The sequence below is a fragment of the Armigeres subalbatus genome, chromosome 2, assembly GCF_024139115.2.
Source record: "Armigeres subalbatus isolate Guangzhou_Male chromosome 2, GZ_Asu_2, whole genome shotgun sequence".
Taxonomy (NCBI): domain Eukaryota; kingdom Metazoa; phylum Arthropoda; class Insecta; order Diptera; family Culicidae; genus Armigeres; species Armigeres subalbatus.
This window is the reverse complement of record NC_085140.1, coordinates 435,157,328-435,184,524: the sequence shown is the minus strand read 5'-3', so window position 1 is coordinate 435,184,524 and position 27,197 is coordinate 435,157,328. Positions and strand designations below refer to the sequence as shown.

Below are 27,197 nucleotides of genomic sequence, written 5' to 3'. Positions count from 1 at the left end.
CGGATCCTTATCCTTCCTTTGGTGATTGTGGTTGCAAAGGAACTTTATTCTTCCGGATCGCCGCCAGGCAATCGAATCGATAGTGTTGTCGTGTTGTTGTGTGTAGTGCTCGTGCGGGAAATTAATTCAGTGTTAGCAGTGTCGTGATTTATTGCTTCGGCTGGCCATAATACTAATGTGTACCCACCTATGGGACCACTTGTTGGTACTAATCCAGCGCGGGATGATTTCGCACAGCGTACGGTGAATGTGGTGTTGAAATCGGTGAAAATTGATGGCGGTTGATCTTGTTGATCGATGTGTCGTGATGGTGTAATTTGGCGTTTTTCCACTGCTCGGATTTGGCGGTTTTGATGACTTCAGGCCTTTAGTCATCCGGTTCGTTGGACCAAAATGTTGATCCTCGGAGTGGTTCTCTCTCTACGGGTGGACTTCGTGTGGACTGTATGTATTTTCCTTCCTTGGAGCTACCGATGGTTAACGGTTTGGTGGGTTTTCTTCCGATCGGATGGGGTTTGAAAACTCGTATTTTTATTGCACAACACGACACATTACAGTTTATTTTACAACACTTTTATTTGCATTACACTAGACATTCTACATTTACTACATTTATTTACTTAATATAAAAACAAATTTTCGGTCCCTGACCAGCTTATCGCAATGGCTAATTCGTTTCTTCTTTTTTGACTGGTGTATATTATTAATTATGCATTGCCGCCTTCTGCACTCTTAGTGGCTCGCTTGTCGTTGTTTTGGTTGAGGGGATGGCGGATGGATATGTTGATTGCAATACCTATCTTGCATTTAGTACCGATTGGTAAGGTTTGTTTACTTTGTTCGTTTGGTACCGCGTTTGACGGTTCGTTTGGTACTTTCGGCTTCAAGAGCTGAGCAGAATGGATACTGTTGTGACCGGAGCAGAGAATGATACATGATCTTTCATTTTTGCTTCTGTATTTCTTGACAATCATTGGAAGACTGATTTGACATTCATGACAAACCAAAGCCTTCTATGGTATCTATTATTGATACTCTGTCTATCACTACAGATACGTTTGCGTGCGTTTTGACAGTTATCACATAGCAAAACTGTCAAAACGCACGCAAACGTATCCATTCTGCTCCGCTCTTCACTCTTTGCGGGTCTCTATCTATAAACAACGTCTCTGGTAAGTCCTACGTCAAAACCCAACTTTTCCATTTTTTCGTCTCGCCCTTATTTCTGAAAATGCTTCATTTTGGTTTTTCGATATGTGTCAAACGTCAATTTTTATGTTGCGCGTGCCCCTGCTCATAAAAATCACCTCAGTTTTGTAAACTCGCTGGACAGAATCAAATCAGACTAATCAGAGAATCGCTGCTGGCCGGAAGGTTATCGAGTGTGTATGGAAATCATTTCTGCCATCAAGGAAAATCGATGTCTGACGGCGAAGAATCGCTAGAGACCCGTCTTGCAAAATTTCGTCTCGATCGGGTAAGTGGGTGAAAGAGGGTGGTATTCCCTCGAACGATTCGGCGTTTTGTTTTGGTTCGATGCACCAACACTGAAGCACGGCCATGTGACAGGGCTGGTAGAGACGTAAATTAAAATTATATTCAACCTGTTTTTTCGCTTTAAGTTTTTTTCCTCATTTCTAGGAACTTTTTTCAAATAGGCGTAACTGTATTTGACCTTGAAATTTGAAACGGTTAGTATTCTCTCAATTCAGCACATTTCGTTTAACAAACGTTACTACCAGATAGATCGGAATCTATTCCTTCTGTTAGGCACATAAGTTCAACAAAATAGTATTATTGAAGAGCACAGTCGCCGTTCCAAAAATCAAGGTCAGAAACTTTCCCTTGGAGATTTTTTCGATTATCATATTTCTGCTTCTTCTTCGTCATGCGACATCAAAGCGTTAATAGTTTAATAACTTATTGAATCGAGCACGCAAACCTTTAACAATATTTGTTTCAGTAAGGTCTCGGAAGTAACAAAGTCGTTGATCACTATTGGATTATAGTTTGATTCGTTTATTTACTAAAAACAGATGGTTTGCGATTTGTTTAACTTCAAGGACAAGCAGTTGTGTCATAATGTCATTTGCTTTGTTGCAGGAATTGACCAAACAGGATTCGGCGATTGGTGGTGTTGCAGTACAACTAGACATGAACCGTGAGGCATTTGGAGGAGGGAGGGAAGAAGGTGGAGGCAGATTTCACGCGGGTGGTGCATATAGAGGAAGACGTGGTAGGGGAGGATTTCGTGGCGAGCGTGCTGAACCCTGGAGAGGAGGGAAACAGTTACGAAGGGACAAAGTCAAAGAGAGGATGGCTTATGAAAACGGTGAGGGAGGAACAAGTTCCAGCAAATTTAAAAGATTTAGAGATCCCAGAGATGATGAAGTGGTAACTGGAGGAGATGAAAGGCCCCCACCAGGACTGCGAGGGAGAGCACTGGGTTTGTTCTTTCGCGATAGACACACCAGAAAGAAAAAAGAAAAGGAGAAGCGAAAAGCAGTGGACATAACAATTCCTCAGTGGCAGATTGAAGAGATACGGAAACAGCTAAAGCTACCTGATGGGCAAGGAAATGTGGATTTCTTCAAACACTTCATGCACAATGAGGATATCAATTCTCCATTCAAGAACGAATATCTGAGAGTGATCAACAAGAATTTGGAACAAATTCTGAAAGAGGAGTCCTTGAAAGCAGAGGTGCCCTCAGATGATGCACAGGTAGAGTGGAAGCAAACGATGAATCAAAGTTTGTATGAAGAATGCAAAAGGAAAGATCATTCCGGTAAAATGAAACACTTTCGGGAGAAGTTACCTGCTTTCGGGTCGAGAGAAAGCATTTTGGATATGATTGACACACATCAGGTGATCCTGGTTAAAGGTGAAACAGGCAGTGGAAAAACCACCCAAATTCCGCAATATATCCTTGACCAAGCTATGCTGCAGGGCAAGGGATCGGATTGTAGGATCATTTGTACCCAACCGAGACGAATTTCCGCCATTACATTATCCGAGCGAGTTGCTGTCGAGCGTGATGAGAAATTGGGTAAATCGGTAGGATACCAAATCCGTTTGGATTCTAAAAAACCTAGGAAAGAAGGAGCTACCATCACATTCTGCACAACGGGAATAGTGCTATCTGTAATGCAGAGCGATCCCTGCTTGAAGGATTATTCCCATTTAATTCTAGATGAAATTCACGAACGAGACGTCATTACTGACTTACTACTTGGCATTACGAAAATGATTCTCCCATACAGACGAGACCTCAAGATTATTCTAATGAGTGCCACCTTGACTGCGGACACATTTTCCAACTATTTCAACAACTGCCCAATGGTTGAAATTCCAGGCTTAACATTTCCCGTGGAAGAATTCTACCTGGAGGACGTGGTAGCTGAGCTTGATTTCCATCACTTTGAAGGGGAGTCAAGTAAAACAAACTATCGCAGTAAGGATCAACAGCTTATGAGTTTCTTTGACATGATCGATCCCTACCTCCCGCAAATACGCGACGAATACTCTGCCAAGGTATTGCGCACAATAAGCAATCCTCAAAGTGAAACAAAGCAAAACAATCTAATAGTGGAGCTTATTTGTCATATTACAACCACCAAACCCGAAGGCGCAATACTCGTGTTCCTACCGAGCTTGGCACAGATAACAGAAGTTCATAAACTGCTCTCCAATCATCGCCGTCTATCGCAGAAGTCCACGCTTATCTATCCATTGCATTCGAAAGTTCCTCAACTCGATCAGAAAGCGGTCTTCTCGAGACCCAGACCAGGTACCCGAAAGGTGATCCTAGCGACAAACATTGCGGAAACTTCGATTACTATCGACGATGTGGTATTCGTAATAAATGCCGGGCGGCACAAGATCAACATGTATGAAGATGGCATATCTTCTCTGCGCGATGAATGGATCTCCATTTCCAACGAAATTCAACGAAAAGGCCGAGCTGGTCGTGTCCAACCAGGAGTTTGCTACCATTTGTACACCAGAGCCCGCCGGAACGTGCTACTCCAGAACACGCCACCGGAAATTCTGCGAGTAGCGTTAGATGAAGTTATTCTACATATTAAAATTCTTGCTCTGGGGGACGCCAGACAATTCCTGGAAAGGTTGATCGATCGACCCTCCGATACAGTGATTGAGGAATCACTGGAACTTCTCAATCGTCTCAACGCCATCGACGACAAAGAAGTTTTAACACCTTTGGGGTACCATCTCGCTCGTCTCCCAATGGACCCTCGAACTGGAAAAATGGTTCTTCTCTCCAGTATCTTCAGCTGCACCGATCCAATAACATCGATCGCGGCCAGTCTTTCGTTCAAGGACGCATTCTACAAGCCCTTTGGCAAGGAAAAAGAAGTCGATCGTGTCCGTCGGCGATTTGCTGAAGGCTTCCACAGTGACCATCTGATGCTGGCTAATGTTATCCACCAGTGGGGTCAACTGTCCTACCAAGAATTGCACGAATTTGCGCGGCGAAACTTTCTCAACCAGACCACGTTGAAGCAGCTGTGCAGCATGAAAGCTCAGTTCTGCGAATATTTCCACCAGGCCAAGTTCCTACAGCATATCCAGCCGGAAGCCCATAGCAATAATCACAATTCCGGTAATGAGAAACTACTGACGGCAATCGTCGGTGCCGGACTGTACCCGAACGTGGCCTTCGTCCGCAAAGTTATCCGCAACCGACACAGTGCGGATGGTCGAGCAATACTCGCCATCGAAGGGCAGGGACGGGCCACGATTCATCCTTCGTCCGTGAACAGCACGCTGGCAAATTTCGACTCCAAGTAAGGCTGACTTAGTCGTACCGTTTTTTATGCGTTATAATATTATTGTGTTGATTATTTTAGCTTTGTGGTTTATTACGACAAACAGAAGATATCAGAATTAACGATTTTTGATACAACGGTGGTGAATCCGTTTCCACTGTTCTTTTTTGGTGACAACCGGGTTGAGACGGAAGGGGCTTACGAGCTAATCTCCATCGCAGGGCATTATTGGTAAGTTCCAAGATTATTTTTATTCCTTTGATATTAAATGGAACATAGCCAAATGACCATTATTTCTATCTATCGCAGTTCTTGAGTGTCTTTATTACTATGAATTTAAAGCTTGTTAGAAAGTCAATTATTTATGATTCGATTATTCAAGAGACGATCGAGCCAAAGAAATATAGAGATTTATAACATAAAATTAAAAAGATAAAATTAAAAATTAGAAAGCTGTTTGAAAAAAACACGGTTACCCAGAAAACATTTTTCAAATTTGGCATACTTTGCTTCAATGGATCGATATCGAGTCACAGAACGTTAACACTAACAGGATGTCAAACGGTCATTAAAATCCCAATAAAATCTACCTCTCTTCTAATCTACAGCTTGAAATGCAACAAAGAAACATATCGACTGATTCAAGATTTGCGCGGTGGCTTCAATCTGTTTCTCCAGAAGAAGATATGCGAACCATCGCCGGTCGATTGGTCATCAGAGGAGGGAACTTTATTGAGGTAAGTTATAACAGGCCTATCGGCACATTTTTTTTTATTACAATCAAAGTTAATTGCCTATGTTAATGTGAGGTACACAAGCTTCGTGAGACTCGCGCGCGCTAAATTTTATGTGCGCGTAGCAGTCGTTGCTCAATCTCATCCTTTTTTGTACGCGTGCATGATGTCTGCTACTAAGCTACGAAGGAACTCCATCGTCCCCCGCAGCTCAGAAGGCTACTGAGGAGATCAAATTTGGTGTTGGAAATTTGATCTCATCAGTAGCCTTCTGAGCTGTGGAGCTCCTTAATCGTAGCTTAGTAGGAAAAGTACCTGTCTAGCGTACTGGTTTCGTGGGATCAAACCCCACCGAAGGAGGTGGTTACTTTCCAATACATTTTTCGTACTAAATCTTTCACATGTTGTGCAATGGCACAAATTGAGTTTGAGACAGATTGTTATAGCAACACAAACCTATGGCCCCAGAGCAAGCTCACATTCTTGAATGAACTTAAGATATCGGAGAATTCGTTTCGCGACGTCTGACGTTCACTGCTACATACAACAAACCACCACTCAGGCTCGAATACAAGTGATACTCCTCCTTTTTTGAAGGTGGCTAAGGTCCAAAGGAATTTTCGACGACATCGCTGCGATCAATCGCGAATATTATCGAACTTTCTTGAACCTCCGTGGTTGTCCCACCAAAAGAAAGCTTAGAGCATCTGGAAAAGGATACATGGGCGACTTCAATGCGAAGATCGGCTCCGACAACATGGGTTGTGAGCGTGTCGTGGGGCATCATGGTCTTGGGGAAATGAGTGAAAACGGTTTCAGACCGCATCGTGCTTTCGTGCTGTGCGGTTCTTTCTCTCTTTGCGGAAGGAAGTTTTTAATACTACCCGAAGCTATTTTAATTTCAACAGGGACTGCAGGGACACCGTTCTGGAAAAAAAACCTCTTAGAAGGTCACGTCTCCACGCTCAGCAATGAGTATTAACAAAAACAAAAGGAAGGGGGAGTCTCTGAATTCTCCACTTCCTTCAAAGAAACAAGGTTTCAAGACCGTCCTGCCCAAGCGCGGAAAAAATAGAAGGAAGCTGGAGACTTCAGATATTCCTTCTAAATCTAATGTTGACATTGTTTCTTCTCCTATCGAACTGAGCAATCAGTTCGATTTGATTAATGATGAAATTGAGCAAATCGAATCTACCTTTAGCCCAGGTGATTCGATTCATGCGAAGAAACAAAGGATTCCAAAGTCGAGTCAAGTACAAGACACTGAAGACGACCACACAGTTGTGGTCGAAATACGTATCTGCAAAGATAACGAAAATTAACTGGTGGAATTAAATGGACAGTACTTAATTCGTCTTAGACGGTTTAATACATTCCACTTAGGGTGGTCTAACCGGTAGTACCGAAACCGGTAATACCGGTATTACCGGCCAATTTTGGGTACCGAAAATACCGGTTTTAGAGACGGAAAATACCGGTATTTTCGGTATTTCAAATGTTGCTGCCAGAATAAATTTTTTTGAATAGTTTTCACCCACATATATCAGCTAAACACCCTGTAATCGAATTTTCTCGCATTATATGATATTGTAAAAAAGGTACGTACCACAGTATTTCTTTTAAAGCTTTATTGAAGGCATTTTTCTCATTATTAGAGCTCATTACTAAGCCATAGTAGTTGTTTTCCGGAAATCACCTGTGAAAAACGATTGCTGCAAAAACATTTCCGCTCTGGTTTTGAAAAAGAATTTGAATTAGTGGCTGACCCCAAAGCACGCTGGAATATAATGCTATTGTGGGCTTCGTGGCCGTGCGGTTAGCGACGTCAATCGTCTAGACGCATGGGCTGTGGAGTGTGGGTTCGATTCCCACCCCGGTAAGGAGAAAATTTTTCGTAAAGCGAAAAGTTCTCCACTGGTCGTTTGGGTGTTGTGTAAATGTTCCTGTCCGTTGTCTCATGCTAGATGTTAAGTGTTCAGTCTGTGCGACCTCTGGTCGAAGACGGTGACCCTGTCTTTTTTTTGTGCTTAAACGGATCTATGAGTTGAAGCTTTAATTCAAATTGAACTTCATTGATGATTTTTGGACGTTTGGGGAAATAAGTTAAGCCCTAGAACCTATTCAAGCTGCTGTGGAACTACTCTGCCGTGAGTTCTGCACGATTTTTTTTTTTTGCTTTTTTGAATAATTCTGCCGTAAAGCAATTGATCAGAAACGATTTTCTTCAATACATCCATAGCTACCTTGACGAAGCAAGCGGGCTAGATTTTGAAACGTCGATCAGCAAACGTATTCCAGATACGATCGTGGAAACTGAAACAACGATTATTCCTGACGATCGGAACGAGGAAGATGCCTATGAAGGGATTAAGGCTAAGTACTTGACACTGATTTTCGACGGCTTTGTAACCATCCGTCCAATTTCGGTTGAACCAGAGAGGGGATTCTCAGTAGTTGGCAACATTGCCAACAACATCCAATGCGGATAGCGAGATGAGTCGCCTAGTATGTTAAGTCTACATAAGTTTTGCTTTGCGCACCTCATCGAACAATAATTTTAACATTTAAAGTTTGCAGCAAATGTTTTTTACCAAATCAAGTCCAAATCAAAAGTTTTTTATTTAATAACTGAAATTTTCACAAAAACCGGTATTACCGGTATTGACTTCACCAAATACCGAATACCGGTATTTGTCAAAAATGGCCAATACCGACCACCCTAATTCCACTAAACGAGCTTAATATATTTTTCTCAAAGGATTCCGCCAATTGTGGTATCTGTTGCCGAGTTTTCTGGCTTTCGGAATGAAATCTTGAGTAACCTTCAGGGGATCAAGGTTTCATTTCAGATTGCTAGGAAGAGTGACTGCCGCGTTTTGCCGGGATCCTTTGACGATCGCAAACGTCTTCTTCAGTATTTAACTGAGCAGCGCCATAAATTCTTCACATACGACGACAAAACTGAGCGATTGTTCAAAGTCGTCTTGAAAGGTCTCCCCAGTGATGACAAATCACTGGATGAGATTAAAATTGAAATTTCTCAATTACTTGGATTTTCACCAGTCCAAGTAATTAAGATGAAAAAGAAATCCCATTCTGGTACTTCCCAGAGGGGCATTTCTCAAGAATTTTATTTAGTTCATTTTAAAAAGTGAACTAAATAATATGAAAAGTTTGGAAACGGCCTGTATTATGTCCCATGTCCGTGTTACTTGGGAACATTTCCGCAGGCCTGGGGGAAATTTCCAAAACCCCACCCAGTGCCGTAAGTGCCAAAAGTGGGGTCATGGAACCAAACATTGTCAAATGGATGCTAAATGCATGATTTGTGGTGGAACCTCTCACGCCAAGAACGCATGTCCTGTGAGAGAAGATTCCAATAAATTTAAGTGCGCAAATTGTGGGGGCAATCATAAATCCAATTTCTGGGAATGCCCTTCACGCAAAAAAGTTTTGAATTCCCGTGCAAAATTGATGACGGGAAATTCCAATCGGATCCCAGATTCGACGGGTAGAAATTTTTCAAACTCTCAAATTTCGAAACCAGTTACCGGTCGAGCAATTCATACCCACCACAATTCACAAACAAATTTTACCGCTCGTCAACGGGTAGCAAGCACTTCAGTAAATTCCAATTTTTCGAATGTACCCACGTATGCAAACATCGCTGCTGGTAGACAAAATTTCTCTTCTCAAAATGAGGTTTATACCCATGTCCCAACGGAAAATAACGGTCATGTTGCCGATTCAGGTAGCATGACTGCTTCCGATTTTGATTTTTTAACTGAACAATTGCATCACATGATTGATGCAATGTTCAAAGCAAATACCATACCAGAAGCTGTTCAGGTTGGTATAAAGTACACTCAAAAAATTGTTATCGGACTCCGTTTTAATGGATCTAAATAATTGTGTGAAAGTTCTAAATTGGAATGCCCGCTCTCTAAAGGGTAAGGAAGATGAATTATTCAACTTCCTAACAGTTCATAATGTGCATATTGCCATTATAACAGAAACTTATTTAAAACCAGGACTCTCCATTAAAAGAGATCCAAATTATTTTATCTACGGAAATGATCGTCTTGACAGCGCCTGTGGTGGGGTCGCCATTGTCATTAATAGACGTATCAAACATAAATTATGTTCTTCGTTCGAAACCAAAGTTTTTGAAACCTTGGGAGTTTCTGTTGAAACAAATTTTGGTCAATTTTCCTTCATTGCAGCCTATTTGCCTTTTCAATGCAATGGGCAGCAAAAGAATTTTGTTGAAAGCTGATCTTCAAATTCTGACTCGCAACAAATCAAAATTTTTCGTAATTGGTGACTTCAATGCCAAACACCGTTCATGGAATAATGCTCAAAGCAATTCGAACGGCAAAATTTTATTTGAAGATTGTTCTGCGGGATATTATACTATTCAATATCCCAATCGCCCAACTTGTTTTTCATCCACTCGAAATCCTTCGACAATTGATTTGGTTTTAACGGATTCAAGTCAGCTGTGTGGCCAATTGGTAACTCATGCTAACTTTGACTCTGATCACCTTCCTGTGACATTTGAAATCTCACAAGAAGCCATTTATAATCCAATCAGCTCTACTTTCAATTATCATAGAGCTGATTGGGATTTATATCAAACTTATATCGATAGGAATTTTGATGTTGATATTTCTCTCGATACCAAAAGTGATATTGATAACGCTCTCGTATCTTTGACAAATTTAATTGTCGAAGCCAGAGGCATTGCAATTCCGAAATGTGAAGTTAAATTCAACTCCATTATTATTGACGACGATCTTCAGCTACTGATCCGTCTTAAAAATGTGAGGCGAAGGCAATACCAAAGAACTCGCGTTGAAAGTTAATTGGCGAGATTTGCAAAATGAAATTAAAAAACGTTTCGCTATTCTGAGAAATACCAACTTTGAGAATAATGTCTCGAAGTTGGATCCCAGTTCGAAACCCTTTTGGAAATTAAAGAAAATTCTTAAAAAACCTCAAAAGCCAATTCCAGCGCTTAAAGAGGGAAATAAAATTTTATTAACAAATGGCGAAAAGGCTCAAAAACTTGCTCAGCAGTTCGAGAGTGCCCATAATTTTAGTCTAGGTCTCACTAGTCCAATTGAGGATCAGGTTACACGGAGCTTCGAAGACATTCTCAATCAAGAGAATGTTTTTGACCCTTCGTTGGGAACTAATTTGGATGAAGTGAGATCTATTACAAGAAAATTTAAAAATATGAAAGCCCCGGGTGATGATGGTATTTTCTACATACTTATCAAAAAACTTCCTGAGAGCTCTTTATCCTTTTTGGTTAATTTATTTAACAAATGTTTTCAATTGGCATACTTCCCAGATAAATGGAAAAACGCTAAAGTTGTTCCTATTTTGAAGCCGGGCAAAAATCCAGCTGAGGCTTCTATAGTTATCGCCCAATCAGTTTGCTTTCTTCAATAAGCAAACTGTTTCAAAAGATTATTTTAAATAGAATGATAGTAAGTTCATATTACTGACAATTCTATTTTTGCTGATGAGCAATTTGGTTTTCGCCATGGGCATTCAACCACCCATCAGTTATTAAGAGTAACGAATTTAATTCGGCTCAACAAATCTGAAGGATATTCGACTGGAGTTGCTCTTCTTGATATAGAGAAAGCATTTGACAGTGTTTGGCATGAAGGTTTGATTGTAAAATTGATGAATTTTAATTTTCCTCTGTACATTATTAAACTGATCCAAAATTATTTATCAGATCGCTCACTGCAGGTAAACTATCAGAATTCTAAATCTGATAGATTACCTGTAAGGGCTGGTGTCCCCCAAGGCAGCATACTGGGGCCCATATTGTATAACATTTTTACTTCTGACTTGCCTGATTTACCACCAGGGTGTCAAAAATCTTTGTTTGCAGATGACACTGGTCTCTCAGCCAAAGGGCGAAGCCTTCGTGTTATTTGTAGTAGATTGCAAAAAAGTTTGGATATTTTCTCCACTTACTTGCAAAATGGAAATTTTCCCGAATGCTTCCAAAACTCAGCTTATAATTTTCCCACATAAGCCGAGAGCTTCTTATTTGAAACCTTCTAGCAGACATATTGTCACTATGAATGGGGTTCCAATTAATTGGTCTAGCGAAGCTAAATATTTAGGACTTCTGCTAGATCAAAAATTAACTTTTAAAAATCACATTGAAGGCCTTCAAGCCAAATGTAACAAATATATTAAGTGTCTATATCCACTTATAAACAGAAAATCAAGACTTTGTCTTAAGAACAAACTTTTGATTTACGAACAAATTTTTAGACCTGCCATGTTGTATGCTGTGCCAATATGGACTAGTTGCTGCAATACCAGAAAGAAGGCACTTCAGAGGATTCAAAATAAAATTTTGAAAATGATTCTGAAGTTGCCTCCGTGGTATAGTACCAATGAACTTCATAGAATTTCTAATATTGAGACATTGCAACAAATGTCCAACAAAATAATTTCCAATTTTAGACAAAAATCATTGCAATCTTCTATTGCAACGATTAACTCCTTGTACCCTTAGTATAAAATAGGTTAAGTTTAGTTTAAGTTGAAAACATTGTAATTCCTACATGGTTCAATTCAACCAGAGGAAAAATTCTAACTGCCAGAGGCAATTGAAATGTATTAATAATAACTAAAAATATGACATAGCAAATAAGGATGATAGTGTTAAGAAAACACGGAACACCTAGTCTAAGAGATGAATGCATGTATTAGATAATTAGCAAATAAAATTAGTTAAAAAAAAAAAAAAGTGAAAACGATGAGCTGTTTGCAGAATTCTGTGGCAATAACGACATGGTGATTGGAGGATCGCTCTCTCCCTATCGACCAGTGCACAAAGTCACAAAGTCTCTCGTGATGGACAAACTGAAAATCAAATCAACCACTTGGAACTCGGACAACGGGTGTTCCGGAAGGTGGCAGCATAGGAGACCAGTGGACGGCCATCAAGAATGCCTTTATCGAAACAAGCCAGAACATCATGGGTGAGCTGCGCACTCAGCGGAAGGAGTGGATTACAGATGCAACCTGGTAAAAAATTGAGGAGCGTAGAGAAGCAGAGGCCACGATAGAACAGTCAAGTACGAATCTCGTCAACGGTATTCGGTTCTAGAGAAGGAAGTTAAATGCTGCTGTAGACGAGACAAGAGAGTGTGGGTGGACTCCCTGGCCGTCGAAGGGGAGAAAACTGCAATAACAGGCGATATTCGCCTCCTCTAAGATATCTCACGACGCATGTGAGGGGCAATGATGAATTCGAGAATGCCGGTGAAAGATGCGATAGATCAGTTACTCACTGACCCAACTGATCAGTTGAAACGTTGGTTCGAGCACTTCGAACAACTTCTTCAAGTTTCGACACCCGACCAACCATCAACATCTCAGCATGGGCCGCCAAGGGTGCGACGCATTATCCGCGTCAACTCCGAAGATCCTTCATAGATTGAAGTAGCCATCCGAAGCATGAAATCCAACAAAACTCCCGGGTCGATAGCATTTCAGCAGAGATGCTAAAAGCTGACCCCATGTTATGTACTCAAATGTTGCATAAACTATTCTGCAATATCTGGGAGATTGCGACTTTTTGTTACGGTTTATTTTATCTTACCTGTGAGTGACAAATGTTTGAATGGCCGGCCGACTGAATGTAGGGCGCCTTAGTGAAGGTCCCAAAAAAGGGGGTCTGATTGCGTGCGACAATTGGCGAGATATTATGTTACTATGCATTGTTCTCAAAGTTCTGTGCAAAGTTATCCTAAGTCGGATACATGAGAAAACAAGGGAGACACGACTCTCCGACGGCAGCAAGCAGGAATCAGCCCATGAAGATCATGTGTGGACCATATTGTCGGGCCAAGTCGATCGTCTGAACCAAGAAAATCTGTGGAGCGCCCTTAGACGCAGTAAGAAGCTTTTACGTGCAGAGTCCTGCATAGCGGAGCTTAGTCTGATCCCATTCGGATTGTCGCTGGAGTGAAGCAAGGATGTACTTGATCTCCGCTGCTGTTCCTCATCTTAATCAACAAGATCATGGTGCGATTGACCGTGTACCAAATCAGAGAATGATCTTAACGACCTCGCCGAATGCTGCTCTACGGCGCACATAGGGGTATTTCACCATTCTAGCCGGAATAAAGTTAAATTTTCAAAATTGCCCTAGAGCAGTCCAAATATGCCTCAAACTTCTCTGAATAGTAGACGAGCGACTTCTAGTACTAGGTTTTCTATTTAGATTTAAAGTTTTACCACTACACTTCTAGAAAGTTAGAGGTTTTTAGTTGAGGAAATTAATGATTTTCTCTGTTGAATTTGATTACGTTCGGTATGTTCTATTGTGGTCAAATATTTGTCACAGCAATCCACAGATCAGTACATACCATGAAAAAGTAGACAAAATAGTATCATGTAAACATATTTTTGACAAGAATGAATGGTTCTGAACAGAAATACAAAAGAGTAATTCGAAGTCCATTTTCGAGCTGAAACTAGATAATGTTACTCATATTTTCAATAAGCATAAAACACTTATTCGATGATATTCGGTAATATTTCAGTATAGAGAGGACGCATTGAGGTCTATATTTTAGGATCCCGAAGAAAAATCTTGCGCAAATTTGCGCCATTTTGAAAGCGGATGGTTTTAGTTTGGTACTGTATTTAAGGCATTTATGGCCTATATCATACATTCAACCTCCCTATGAAAAGAGGAAGAGTCATAGAGCAATTTACATGACACCATCTTTTTGCTCTATGTTTCCCCTTGCAAACACATAGAGTTGAGCTGATTTCGGTAGAAGCGTTGATGAGAATGAATTAATTGAAATTACCATTGTTTTTCAAGGTTTTAAAGGGTAAAGCACATGGGTCAAAAAGTGAAAATTAAGAAAACTGATATTTCAGCCAAATTATTATCACAGTATCATAAAATAAGGTGAAATATAGCAGTTTGAGAGATAAAATAATTTATTCCGGCTAGATTGCGAAAATACCCCTATGTGCGGCGGGTCTCACCCAGGGGATAATATGCGGTGCATCACGCCTACGCATCACAATCGTACCGGTTGCTGATTGGTTGAAAATAGTGCTGTCCAATGAGCAGCTCGAAGTTGTTCTCGTCCTGCTCGTTCTTTTTTGTCAACAAAAGGACATGAGAGGGATGGGAATAGCTTTACTATTACTTCGATTACTTCGGCCCGTTTTTCGCAGGGCAGCATGTTGTTAGTTTGACCGTGTTGCTGGTTTCTAAAGTTGATATTAAGCAAATCACGTAAATGTTCGAGCTCCAGTTTTTTGGTACAAAATTAATTTATATTGAACTGCAAACGCCATATAAATTTATGTAAAGGTTCAAAACTGTTGATAATACTTAAATATCATTCACCTTTCTGTCATTTTCGATCGATTTCCATTAGCGAAAACTTCTCTCTGTTATTCTTTCGCTTCTCCTACATAAATTATGGATGGAACGGAAAGAAAAACATCAAATTTTGATACATAATATTTGGAAGATTTTGTACCAAATTAATTTGGCTGCACTGGCGATTACCTCGTCAGAGCAATCGTCTAAAAACAACAAGGCAGTCTCAATTGAGTTGTCACATCCTATAGGTAAACAGTAGTGTAGATTACCCACATCCCCCTCCTCATTGGCATTACATCCCCAACTGGGACATTGTCACCTTGCAGCTTAGTGTTCATTCTGCACTTCCACAGTTATCAACCGCGAGGTTTCCAAGCCAAGTTACCATTAAACGGGGTGACTTGTGTAACCGTTCGAGGAATGTTCTCGAGTTTAGCTAAAACGGTGACTTAAGCGCCACTCTCTAAGAGAGACCTCCGGTTGTGTTTGATTTGCCCGACTTTTTAGACTATTTAGCTTAAGGAAACACTCGGACGGTTCGCGGAACACTAATAACCAATTTCGTAACGCATGCACTGCCTCGACTCGTTATTCGTATGGAAACTTAGTGAACGCAGGAGAAATGTTCGTTCATTCGAGTAATAAAACGGAACTAAACGTAACTGACTGACTCACTAAGAGTGTATTTATTTTTTCAAACGGAACGTACGGAATGGAAAAGAACAAACATGGTTATGTAATAAAAAGCTCTTCACGTACCTACCTTCACGGATTTTGATGATGCGATGCCGGGAGGAACGATGGATCCTTCGATGTCTCGAAGATGGCGACGATTACTTCGAATATGGCGGTACTACGATGGCGGTCACCGGCTTGTCCGTGCTGTGATTTGAAGCGCAGCGATGAAAGTGACCCGTGTGCGATATGGCCGAACTAAAGGTGCGGAGAGAATTGCGGCTGGAACGGAAACTTCCGATTTCGATCGGGTAGAGTGTTGTGGCACTTGGCCTGGATTTTTGTACCTATCCGGTTCACCGAGCATGGAATGGTGTGTCCTCTATCCTTTGGTTAGGATCGAGGTTCGCGGCGTGCAATTGACGACACGCTGAAAGAACGAGCCTACACTCTCTGGAACACTGGTCCGAAAATGTAACGAAATGGACCTTTCCGTCGGCAATTAACGACCGACGTGGAATATTCGCTACGATTGACTTAGCGATGCCACTCACCTCCGTTCGGCTACCTACTTGAGGCGGGCTTTCGCTAGGCACACGGGTCGGACGGTCGACGGACGAATTCATGGTAGAATACCACGATCGGAATCTCGATGAGACGATGAATGTCGCCAATTAACTACAGAAAATCCAGCCGTACGAGAAAATCGCAGGGCGCTGCGTGCCCAACATGGAATCACATTAGATTTAGGAATTGCTCAACATACTTAGATTTAATTACCTTTTTAAATTCACTTTTATAAAAATATCTGAGCAGAATACGCAATCAATTGGACCTCGGGCCACTGTGCTGGGAAGAAAAACACAGAACAGTTAACATCTTTAAACTCATTCGCTATTTTTGCCTTCAAATTAAACTAAAATCACTCAACCAAAAATTTAAACTTTAAAAAACTGAACATAAGTATTTTATTCGCGCACTTCTGCTGTCCAGCCGAATTGGATACGAAATGAGCCAGTCTGAGTCGTACTTGCGCCAAGAAATTTCGAATCTTTAGAAACCATATTCAACTATTCAAATCTGAGCTATCATTAAATTTGATTCTGAAGCATATTCAAATAAAATTGCGCTAACCGATTAGCATGGCGATTGGAGGCATGGCGTCTGTTTCCCGCCTTTTTGCAGCCCACATGCCGCCAGCTTGCCTGTGGGTTAGTCTCTGATTTGATGTTTGTGGAGGTCAACTGCACCCACCGTTCCGAGCATTTTGATCAATGTGGTAAATAAGGCGTGAATCCACTGCATCAGCACCTTATTATTTACCACATTGGTCTGAATGCTCGGAACGGTTATGTTGACCTCCACAAACGTCAAATCAGAGCCGCTAGCCCACAGGCAAGCTGGCGGCCATTACCGCTCGCGGAAAGCTGGATAGCCGCGCATCTTACCGCTAGGTCAAGGAGGGCCCCAACATTCTGCATGATTTCAATTCGAACAATGTTAGCCAGCCCTTGTCCAAGCGGCGAAGCCCGGATAATACATTTTAGGTAGGCTTGATTTGTTCGTGGACGGCATGAACCATAAACGTCAACAAGACCAAATAGTTAGTTGTCAACACGAACAACTGCTCAAACTTTACGGTAGCCGGGCAACCATTTCTTCACTTTCGAAAACTTTCAATATCTTGGCAGCTAATTAGTGTCGGACGCTGTAACCAAGATCGACATAGGAGCACGGATCAAAAAGGCTAGGCCTGCTATTGCAAATTAAACAATATATGCAGTTCCAATCAGATTAAACAACGCACCAAATTTTGAATATTCAACTCTAACGTGAAATCTGTGTTGTTTTACGCTAGTGAGACTTGGTGTGTATCAGCAGAGATCACGCAGAAACTGCAAGTATTCATCAACAGATGTCTACGTTTTATAATTCGGGTTTGGAGGAATCACAACTTGAATGCAGAGCTACATCGACGATGCCATAGAAAACCGATATCTATAGAAATCCGAGAGGGTAAATGGAGTTGGGTAAATGGAGGTGGCCACACATTACCAAAGAGCGAAAACGAAATCTGCAAGCAAACGCTGGACTGGAGAAAGTTGAGTTTTTCATTGATACTTAGTTAATTTTAGTATACCTAATCAATTATTATTTATTATGATTTGCGGTTCAACAAAGTGTAATGTAACACGACTACCAAATAAAAACCCAGATTAATCCACCTAGCGGTGATGGTGCCTTTCTCGACCTTCGTAACATGTGTGTGCTTGAAAAAAGATGAGCTAGTGGCTAGGAGTAAAAAAGACAAATTTCTTTGTCCGTTCTATGAAAATCAGATTATTTATGGCAAAGATATTGTAGATCCAGTTGAAAACCGAAAATCATATTTTGTCCCATTTCCGGATGTCGCAACTGCATCGCGAGTGGTGCCCGACTATGGCAGTCATATATTTTAAGGATATCACTTTTGGATGTTAGTTGAACTGAAGCTCCGACTACACAAAAAGAAAACGAAAATGTCATTCCCATTACGCGAGCGGAGGGCAATATTTGTTATGATATAAATCTCATGACCGTCTTTCCGCCAAACTCCCGTATGAAGTGGGAGAGACATCATCTCAGTTCGTCGAGCTGAATCGATTGGTATATAACACTATGGGTCTCCAGGCCTTCTGTAAAAGTTTGGTTTTTGGAGCGAACATACAGCCTTTTCGTATAAAAAGGCTAAAATGGTGTTTCGGCCATAACTTCCGATCCCATAGTCCGATCTAGCCAATTTTCAATAGGAAACAATGGGACAGGATTCTGCGTCGAATGCAACTTGTTGCGTGTGAATCGATTAAGGTTAGGTGTCCGAAAAATAGGTGACATTTTTTGCGATTTTTATGAAAAAAGGTATTTTGGTCATAACTTCCGATCCCATAGTCCGACCTGTCCAATTTTCAATAGGAAATAATGGGATTTTGCGTCGAATGCAATTTGTTGCGAGCAAATCGGTTGAGAATAAGTGCCCGAAAAACGAGTGACATTTTTTACACGATTTTTTCGTATGATTTTGTGTTTTGGCCATAACTTTTGATCCCATAGTCCGATCTGGCCAATTTCAAATAGGAATCAATGGGACAGGATTCTGCGTCGAATGCAACTTGTTGCGAGCAAATCGGTTGAGGATAAGTGTCCGAAAATGAGTGACGTTTTTTACGCGATTTTTTTGTATGAATTTGTATTTTGACCATAACTTTCGATCCCATAGTCCGATCTGGCCAATTTCAAATAAGAAACAATGGGACAGGATTCTGCGTCGAATGCAACTTGTTGCGAGCAAATCGGTTGAGGATAAGTGCCCGAAAAATGAGTGACATTTTTTACGCGATTTTTTCGTAGGATTTTGTATTTCGGCCATAACTTTCGACCCCATAGTCCGATCTGGCCAATTTCAAATAGGAAACAATGGGACAGGATTCTGCGTCGAATGCAACTTGTTGCGAGCAAATCGGTTGAGGATAAGTGCCCGAAAAATGAGTGACATTTTTTACGCGATTTTTTCGTAGGATTTTGTATTTTGGCCATAACTTTCGACCTCATAGTCCGATCTGGCCAATTTCAAATAGGAAACAATGGGACAGGATTCTGCGTCGAATGCAACTTGTTGCGAGCAAATCGGTTGAGGATAAGTGCCCGAAAAATGAGTGACGTTTTTTACGCGATTTTTTTGTATGAATTTGTATTTTGACCATAACTTTCGATCCCATAGTCCGATCTGGCCAATTTCAAATAGGAATCAATGGGACAGGATTCTGCGTCGAATGCAACTTGTTGCGAGCAAATCGGTTGAGGATAAGTGTCCGAAAATGAGTGACGTTTTTTACGCGATTTTTTTGTATGAATTTGTATTTTGACCATAACTTTCGATCCCATAGTCCGATCTGGCCAATTTCAAATAAGAAACAATGGGACAGGATTCTGCGTCGAATGCAACTTGTTGCGAGCAAATCGGTTGAGGATAAGTGCCCGAAAAATGAGTGACATTTTTTACGCGATTTTTTCGTAGGATTTTGTATTTTGGCCATAACTTTCGACCCCATAGTCCGATCTGGCCAATTTCAAATAGGAAACAATGGGACAGGATTCTGCGTCGAATGCAACTTGTTGCGAGCAAATCGGTTGAGGATAAGTGCCCGAAAAATGAGTGACATTTTTTACGCGATTTTTTCGTAGGATTTTGTATTTTGGCCATAACTTTCGACCCCATAGTCCGATCTGGCCAATTTCAAATAGAAAACAATGGGACAGGATTTTGCGTCGAATGCAACTTGTTGCGAGCAAATCGGTTGAGGATAAGTGCCCGAAAAATGAGTGACATTTTTTACACGATTTTTTCGTATGATTTTGTGTTTTGGCCATAACTTTTGATCCCATAGTCCGATCTGGCCAATTTCAAATAGGAATCAATGGGACAGGATTCTGCGTCGAATGCAACTTGTTGCGAGCAAATCGGTTGAGGATAAGTGCCCGAAAAATGAGTGACATTTTTCACGCGATTTTTTCAAATGAATTTGTATTTTGGCCATAACTTTCGATCCCATAGTTCGATCTGGCCAATTTCAAATAGGAAACAATGGGACAGGATTCTGCGTCGAATGCAACTTGTTGCGAGCAAATCGGTTGAGGATAAGTGCCTGAAAAATGAGTGACATTTTGTTGAGAAGTTTTGCGCACACACACACACACACATACACACACACACACACACACACACACACACACACACACACACAGACATCACCTCGATTCGTCGAACTGAGTCGATTGGTATATAACACTATGGGTCTCCGGGCCTTCTATAAAAAGTTTGTTTTTGGAGCGATCATATAGCCTTTACCGTATACTTAGTATACAAGAAAGGCAATACCGTATACTTAGTATACAAGAAAGGCAAAAAGTAGAGGGTTGTATCAAATATACGACCGCAAATTGAACATAGAATTACGTATAGTGCGATAGTGGATACGAAATTTGATCATCAACATTTTATGCATGTTCATGCCGGATTATGGCCGAAATGTAGGCAATTTAATGCTAAAGTGCAAATTAAAAAAAAATGATCCAAAGTATTGTCATGTGATGTAAACACATTAAATAGCAGTATATAAAATTTTACCTGGATAAACCATTTTACCACAGACAAACAGACATAACACATTGAACATTCACTCATCAAATTCATCGTCATTTCAACACTAACGACATCTGTTGATTTCAGTTAGTTGGGCAAATCACGAACCAGATGGCTATAGTAAGCAAATGTCACACTCGAGCAAATCCGATGCGCGCGCCACTAGTGACCGATTGGCCAACTAATGATTATTTGAATTGACCAGTAAATCAGTGAACGATGGAAATTTGACGACTGTTATGTCTGTTTGTCTGTGATTTAACCTTTTCATGTGTTGTTCTTTAATGAAGAAGATTGGCTGCAGTGTTGGCATAGTTACATTTTCTATTTGCATTTCTCTTATCAAGGCCTCTAATCCAAAGTAGAGTGGCTGTCTCATTCAGGAGAGTGTCGATAGAGGTTTCAAAAGCGTGAATGTGGAAGTCCGCGCACACGTGTACCTACTTGGTGTAGAATTCGTCTGGCTTCGTCGATACTGAACATTCAGATCTCTCACCAGAAAAAAGGGCTGCCGAGCTGGCGAATATCTTATTTGACTTAAGGTGATTATAGAATGAAGCCCGTGGTGAATTTCAAATTCACCACACGTTTATCTACATACATTTCAAAAAGCTTAAATCTGGCGGAATAGTTTTCGTACAGTGCCGAAACTCAAATTATGATTGTTCAGCATAACTAAGCAATCGATCTACCATTATTTCAGCCCCATACGCGTTATTGTTTTTATATCAAAATGGCCGATTTCTGGCTTCATTCTATAATCACCTTAACAGAGCGTTGTTTAGCGATTTTAGCCGAGATAGTACACTGCGATGATGATCAGTTGTGTCGGATTTGTCTTGATTGAGACATTAGGAGATTTAATTGCCCTGGTTGTAGTTCCCAATTTGGAGCAAGAAATTCATTTTCTCTCCAGAATCGCCACTGAGCGATGTCAGCCTTTTTCTTGGAATAGTACATTCTACAAAGACGATGTGTCATTTCTTCCACTGAAAACACCAACTGTGTAGAGCTGGATACATTAAGCTGTAGCTGTCATCATCGAGAGTACCTTATTTTGATAGAAACGCACTTTTAACACCTGTGAACAACGTCACCAAACCCTGTCCTCAGCTCGCTTGAAAAATCTCTCGAGCAAAGTCTGAAAACATAATGAAAGCATATAGAAAATATATTTTGATTTTAACATAATTTATTTTCAAATATGAATATTCATGATTGATTACTGATTACCGTGCTGTGCCCTTATTCCGTTCACCTAAGACAATGCGCTGTCTTAAAGCTCTAAAAAATAGCCGTTTAGTATTTTGCAGCTGCAATTTCGTTACATAGTGTCATTTGCTATAAACAATTGAAAATAAAATATGTTGGGATGCATTCATAGACTTGGGCTCCACTAGTGAAAACAAAATTGGCCAATTGTCTGGTCCTAATTCCAATCATCTGAAATAGCATTGTTCCTAATTCCGTTCATTCGAGTTCCTAATTCCAATCACCCGAAAAACATTTGATTTCTTGGAGATGCTAATACCAGGCATCATTTTTCTCACAAATCCATCTTTTCATTTAATATAATATTGCAAAATAAAAGCAAATTTAAAATACAATGAATGATATTTCCTTAGTATAGCCAAGTTGACTGTTTTTTCGTGTGTTTCACTTACCATTCGACATATATTCAACATGAACATTGATAGAAAAATATATTAAGCTCTTTTAGTGGAATGTATTAAACCGTCTAAGACGAATTAAGTACTGTCCATTTAATTCCACCAGTTAATAACGAAAATATCTTTGCATATCTTTGCAGATACGTATTTCGACCACAACTGTGTGGTCGTCTTCAGTGTCTTGTACTTGACTCGACTTATGACTCGTTTTATGAACATTGATGCTAGCTGTTCAGAGGTGAACGTGCCCCTGGAGCCGACGTTCTGATAGCTGCCCAGTTGCATTAGGCACCAAAGAAAAGTACAGATACGATTCCTTATTGGAGTTTTCCACCTTATCTTCATCGTAATTTTGACTAGAGCCTGGACACTAGGCCTTTAATTCTGACCTGAACCTTCCAAAACAATGTCTCTGTTTGTTTGGAATTGTTCATACCACTGTTTCATTCAAATTGAATATTCTTTAAAGTTCCGGTTCTTTAAAGTACCGGATAACCCTAATTCTACGAAGTATTCACGGATTTCGGTGAAACATAACCTTATTTGCAGCTCAGAGAGGGCAGTGTTTTTTTTATAGAAATTCGCCAAGAAATTTCCGGATAAAGCATTTAAACAAGAACGCCGCAATTATGGATTATGCTGTTTAAAACTGTCCGTATTCTCCGGAAACCATTTCTTAACATTGTCCAGCATTCACTTTATAAATCATCATTAACTGAAAAAACTGTATTTTTCCGGCACGAGTTGACAGAGGTCCCATAACCTGTCGTCAACGGAATTCCTTTCGGTCTGCCTGCTTGCGGGATAGAATTTCAAATGTTCACCATTCATATGGCTTCATGTACGATGTACTTTTTCTTGCTCATAGATTATATTCTCAAACACAGAATTTTCGGAATCCATCCTCCAAACCCAATGAACGGAATTAGGAACGAGTAGATTTAGATGTACCAAAGATGGCAAGAAGCAACAAGATAACCGAGTTCAAATCTTTTCATACATCTCACCGGAGACACTGAAATCAATGAAAGTGCTTCCATCTGTTGCACAAAAACTCAACCATCAATATTTATCGTGTATCGAAAATGTAAATAAAAAAGAATACAAACTTCAGTAACAGTTACTCGGCAACACCATCTGTATTTGTTGTTTTTTTTCTGAAACGAGATTGATTCGTGACTTCTGTTTAGACATATTTTTCTTATAGCTTTTAATTTTAAAACTCTGTTCTACTCCTCCACAACAACAAGTCGATGCGAAATCATGATCATGGGCCGATCGATGTCGACATTTCCCAATTCAATTTCAATCAATTTCGTTATCCTAATATATGACTATAGTCGTGATCTAAATCCAATGGAGTTGCTTCTTCGATCGATTAAACATCTATTTCCATCGGAGTTATTGTTGCTGCTGGTTTAGCCGAGAGAAGCGATGCAGCTGCAAAATGCCTTAAGCCAAAAATGGATTTAATATCTGGACTTTGTTTGTTCTTGTAAACATACCCTTGGGATTTATTTCTGTGATTTGTAGAATCAGAGTTGGCGAAATGTTTGAGCAGATTTGACTGCCCAAGTAACATTTCAAGTTTTATTCCGCTCTAGAAATGGTTTTCAAGATCGAATTACAAGAACTGACAATAAAACCCATTACTACCCATTACTACTTACCTTCTGATGACCACTATAAGAGTAAAATATGTCCAAATGGCCCTCTCTAGATTACCACTATAAACCTCTTATAAGAGTATATAAAAATCCGTTTCAAGCCGCCCGCAGAAAAGGGAATTTGGCTGCGGCAGCGTTCAAAAATGTTGCTTTGAAAAAAGAGAAACAAAACCTTGCAAAACAATAATAACAAACTAAAGTGTTTATGAAAATCATGATGAGGGTGAATACAAAATAATACTTTTTCAAGTTTTTTTTTTCAATATACTTCCATGGAAATGAGGTGCGCACTCGATTTCATGGTGAAAGCTAGTGCAAAAATGAGATTAAGCACTACGCGCCCGCAAAATAATACAGTTTTGGGCAATAAATTTAAAATTATTATAACATCAATAACGTAAATCTTCACTAAATTTATTGATATTACACCCAAATATGTTTGTTTTTTATAGCTTTTATCAAAAACGTGTCATTTGCGGCGAAAACACCGTCTAATCATAAATTCCAGTGATAAATTTCACTGACTTGAAGATGGTTCTCCATTTCCAATATGGCCATCATAGATTTCGATCAGAAAAATGTTGCTTTTATTGAACACCGTTATAAACCCTTTGCAATGTAAATATTCTTATTGAGGTTATTCATTTAACCACATTATGACCAAAAATTATGGCTTTGATCAAGCTTTGAAAATTGGACTTATTACGCTCTTCGTTACAACAGGTTACAACCATATAGTTGCTAACAAGACCAATCAGTATTTGACGTTTGAAGCTTTTCAAGCAGATTTATTAGAGGTTTATTGATAGCAATAGGATCGCCAATAAATCTGAGCAACTAGCCATGGTGACTGCCGTCATAAATCCGCTATAAGAATTAAATAAATCCAACAAGCATGAAAATTGTTACTTGGGTGTTTTCATTGATACCTCATTGAGTCTCACATCCCTAAACATAATTTAATCTAGGGCCTTCATCAAATGAAAATAAGATGGGTAAACAGCTTGCCAGTTCAGTTTTGAAGAAACATCGCCTTGTGTAAGTTGTTTGCATGGTGCAATGGCTCAGCTGTTATTGTTTTATTTTATTGACATTTCTTCAGAAGATGATCGATTAAAATTAACAGTGTATTAGTTCGGTTTTTGTTCACTTGCGGCGCTTATCGTGTCTCCATTAAATCATAGAAGTCGGGTATCTTGTTGCTTTGTGTCATCTTTGGATGTACCCTTATTCCGGTCAAGATCTTTTTCACTTTTCAGCATTTTCTATCGGGAAAATACAGGTAACAATTTGGTAATACGCTAAAATGTTACCTGTTTTGTCTTGTTATGCTGTTGTGTTCGAAATCCAGGGCAAATTTTCACTTAAAAATGCCTAAATATTATGACAGACGTTCTTAGCAAGTGGGTTAATGAAAACAGTCAAAATGGCGCTCGTAGTGACGACCAACAAATTTTGTTTAAATTTTCACTATTAATCGCTTAAAATGACGCTGGTTTTCATTTCATTTCATGCATACATAACCATAGAAAAGTACAAGGATATTTTCCTGTTGTTTTTGGACAAAAACTCTTAATTATTTATCATTTTGTCTTGCGTGAACGGAATTAGGCGCTGATTGGAATAAGGGCACAGCACGGTACATATTTTGATCTCATTTTGCTGTAGATTTCTAAATTGTATGATCTGATATCAAAATATTGTTACTTTTGTTATCGGAACCAATATCAAAATTAGTTTTCGAATGCTCTCATCTATAGCAGGAATAGTTTTCGATTTGATGTCGCAGAGATTTTTTTGCTATACGTTTTGTTAATTTATCCGTTAAAACGACCAAAAAGATATTAATTTAGGTAATCATAATTGGCTATTTCATGAAGTTGTGAAATTAACGCATTATCGATTTGCTGTCAAGCTTTGCTCGTGGTAGGTACTTCTGTAAAACTTCTTCACACTTGCCGTACCTCAAATTCCACCATAAAAAATATTCCTACATATCAATTTCAAAAATGACATTACTATAATGCGCTTCACCCAGATGTATAATAACGATAATAAAATTTGTAATGATAATGGCAATCTTTATGTAATACAAAAAAATACTTTCATTTTCTCTTACCACAATTAGGGCGATAATCGAACTGATTACGATCGATGGAAAGTTCGAAGACGACTTCGACGATTACGAAGAAATGTACCAAGGATCACACTCGCGACCCACCATGGACGCCGGACCTCGCCGAAATCCGGAGGAAATCCAACTGACGGATCCTGATGGACCCAACTATTTCGACGATGATTATTAAAGCTACGCTCTAAAATTGAAATCTTAGAATTACGAGTTCGTTTTCATTGTAAATTATTATTTGCATTTTTTTCATTTGTTTAATTGAAATCTGAATTCGGGAAAAAAATGCATGTAGAAAATTTTAATTTTGTAACTGTGATTTAAATCCCTACGTGGGTTGAAGTTCGTTGAATTGGAAAAATGAGTGAATAAAGTTAATATCAATGTCCCAACAAAAGTCAATATTTGAATTTACAGAAAGAAAAACACCCGCTGCGGGAATTTCAATTTGCGGCAATAATCCACACGTCATTCATTTTCATAGAAACAATCGCGACGGGTAGTGCATAACCGGAAACGCCAGAAGATTTCTAGCGTGGTCAGTCAATGAAAACATGCGGTGGCTTAATTTTGCAAATTTGCTCCAAGAAAGAAACCATCATCATCGGAGGCACTGTTCAGCAGCCGAAAGTCTAAGAAAAACTTTCTTTTTTTGCAAACACTGGTTTCATCATACTTTTCTGCCGTTCTACGCATAATTGTCCCATGTTACCTTTGATCTAAAAATATCAAACTCGAGTAAATTTGTCTCACTGAGAAAATGTAGTTATTGTTCGATGATATTGAAACTGAAAAACGTTTACATGAGAATCCGTATTATGTATGCTGTGGAAAAGTGTGGTCACGCTCACTATTTCAACAATATTGGGAAGAAAATTGAACAAAATTAAGCGTATACTGCCCATAATCGTATATCAGTTCATTTTTGCTGGGTTTACATTTTTTGTATACAATAATATT

The 27,197-nt window shown here is 39.7% G+C and overlaps 1 protein-coding gene across 1 annotated transcript; it reads left to right on the top strand.

The window, feature by feature from the left end:
• Positions 1 to 1,264: 1,264 nt before the first annotated feature.
• Positions 1,265 to 26,634, top strand: LOC134213597 (ATP-dependent DNA/RNA helicase DHX36-like). Its single transcript, XM_062692800.1, has 5 exons — positions 1,265 to 1,477; positions 2,104 to 4,808; positions 4,872 to 5,021; positions 5,399 to 5,527; positions 26,238 to 26,634. Exons 1-5 carry the CDS (start codon positions 1,421 to 1,423, stop codon positions 26,413 to 26,415), a joined length of 3,219 nt encoding a protein of 1,072 aa, XP_062548784.1. The 5' UTR covers positions 1,265 to 1,420; the 3' UTR covers positions 26,416 to 26,634.
• Positions 26,635 to 27,197: the final 563 nt, after the last annotated feature.

What these genes read in the sequence shown, in the direction of transcription:
- LOC134213597 (XM_062692800.1), top strand. Translation starts at nt 1,421, where the DNA reads ATGTCTGACGGCGAAGAATCGCTAGAGACCCGTCTTGCAAAATTTCGT. An exon ending in CAAAATTTCGTCTCGATCGG is followed by an intron (nt 1,478 to 2,103) that starts GTAAGTGGGTGA and finishes GCTTTGTTGCAG; the next exon opens with GAATTGACCAAACAGGATTC. An exon ending in TCCATCGCAGGGCATTATTG is followed by an intron (nt 5,022 to 5,398) that starts GTAAGTTCCAAG and finishes TCTAATCTACAG; the next exon opens with CTTGAAATGCAACAAAGAAA.